This window comes from Camelina sativa, chromosome 14 (assembly GCF_000633955.1).
Source record: "Camelina sativa cultivar DH55 chromosome 14, Cs, whole genome shotgun sequence".
NCBI classification, from domain to species: Eukaryota; Viridiplantae; Streptophyta; class Magnoliopsida; order Brassicales; family Brassicaceae; genus Camelina; species Camelina sativa.
In genome coordinates, this window is record NC_025698.1 from 13,175,185 (window position 1) to 13,176,390 (window position 1,206).

Genomic DNA, 1,206 nt, shown 5'->3' on the forward strand with positions numbered 1-1,206 from the left:
TTTCTTCCACATCCGTTCTTTGATTTATTCATCTTGATGAACAAGCTTGCCGAGCTTCACGTTAATTCTTTGTACATATTTAAGCTAAGAGCCCCTTTTTTATTACTAGGAAGCGACCTTATTTTTTCTTCTAGATCTGGCTTTTCTAATTCATCTGCCTCTTCAACTGTTAAGGCAACTTTTCTGTTGATATAAAAATTCATTTTTTTTTCTTTTCCAAATGGGCATACTGTAAGATTCCGTCTTCATGCGAGAGAGATGATTTCTTGTTTGGTCGGATTGAGACTAAGCTACAACTACGAGAATGTAACGATGGGAAAGAGAAAGAAGCGACTCGTGATCATATTATATTAGGTGTACATCAATCATTTCCATCTGAGAATCTTATACAGAAAATTTGACCTCTTATCATTTTTATCTATCGAATTTAATGCAAATTACTACAGCTTCCCCTCCTCAATCAATGCTCATTCATTATTTTTGTTTTGTATAGAATGCTCCACTAGTCCTGAGAGAACAAAACATTTTCTAAAACCTTATCATTATGCTTCTTTCACAAATAAAGTTACAACCAATCAATGAACCCCACACCATTAACTACCATATAACCTTTCCTCTTCTTCTTCTTTTTTTTTGTTTTGTTTTTTCTCTTCTTTTTGTTTGTGGAAAACAAAATCAAATTATAATGTTAAGCTACCAAAAACCAAGTAAAATGATGATTCTCAAAATTTTACAGTCCTTATGTGAATTCTGCAATGGCAACAGAAANATTTTTTTTTTTTTTTTTTTTTTTTTTTTGGTAAAAATTGTTCTCTTATATATAGATCCACAAAATGATAACCACTAAAATACCATCATTTTTAGTTTAAAATAATTATTTGTTTTATTTTGCTCATATGGGGATATATATGAAAACGTATTGGATCACTCGCATTCCCCTTCAGTTGTCGCCGAGGAAACGTAACTCATAACAAGAGACGACGTACTCTCATCAGCCATAATAGGCAGCTGAAACAGATGCTTGCAAGAGTGGCAAGTTATCTCCATCATTGTTGCATTAATCCTCTTGATTGCTTCTTCTCTAACAATTTGAGCCTTCTCAAGCTCGGCCTTTGCTTCTTTCCTTATTCTCTTAGCCTTCTCAAAATCCGTTTCCGCCATTTCTATTTGCCTCTTCGCTTCTTGTCTCATTTTCTCCGCCATTCT

The 1,206-nt window shown here is 33.6% G+C and overlaps 1 protein-coding gene across 2 annotated transcripts in view; it reads right to left on the minus strand.

Annotated features, from left to right (window-relative positions):
- Positions 838–1,206, minus strand: part of LOC104741291 (protein indeterminate-domain 16) — a 3,151-nt gene continuing 2,782 nt past the window's right edge. The window contains exon 3 of one of the 2 annotated variants that reach the window (XM_010462104.2): positions 838–1,191. In XM_010462104.2, coding sequence (XP_010460406.1) covers positions 925–1,191 — 267 coding nt within the window. In that variant the 3' untranslated portion in view covers positions 838–924. The remainder of the gene's footprint in view (positions 1,192–1,206) is intronic. The other variant, XM_019235697.1, reaches the window with a different exon arrangement.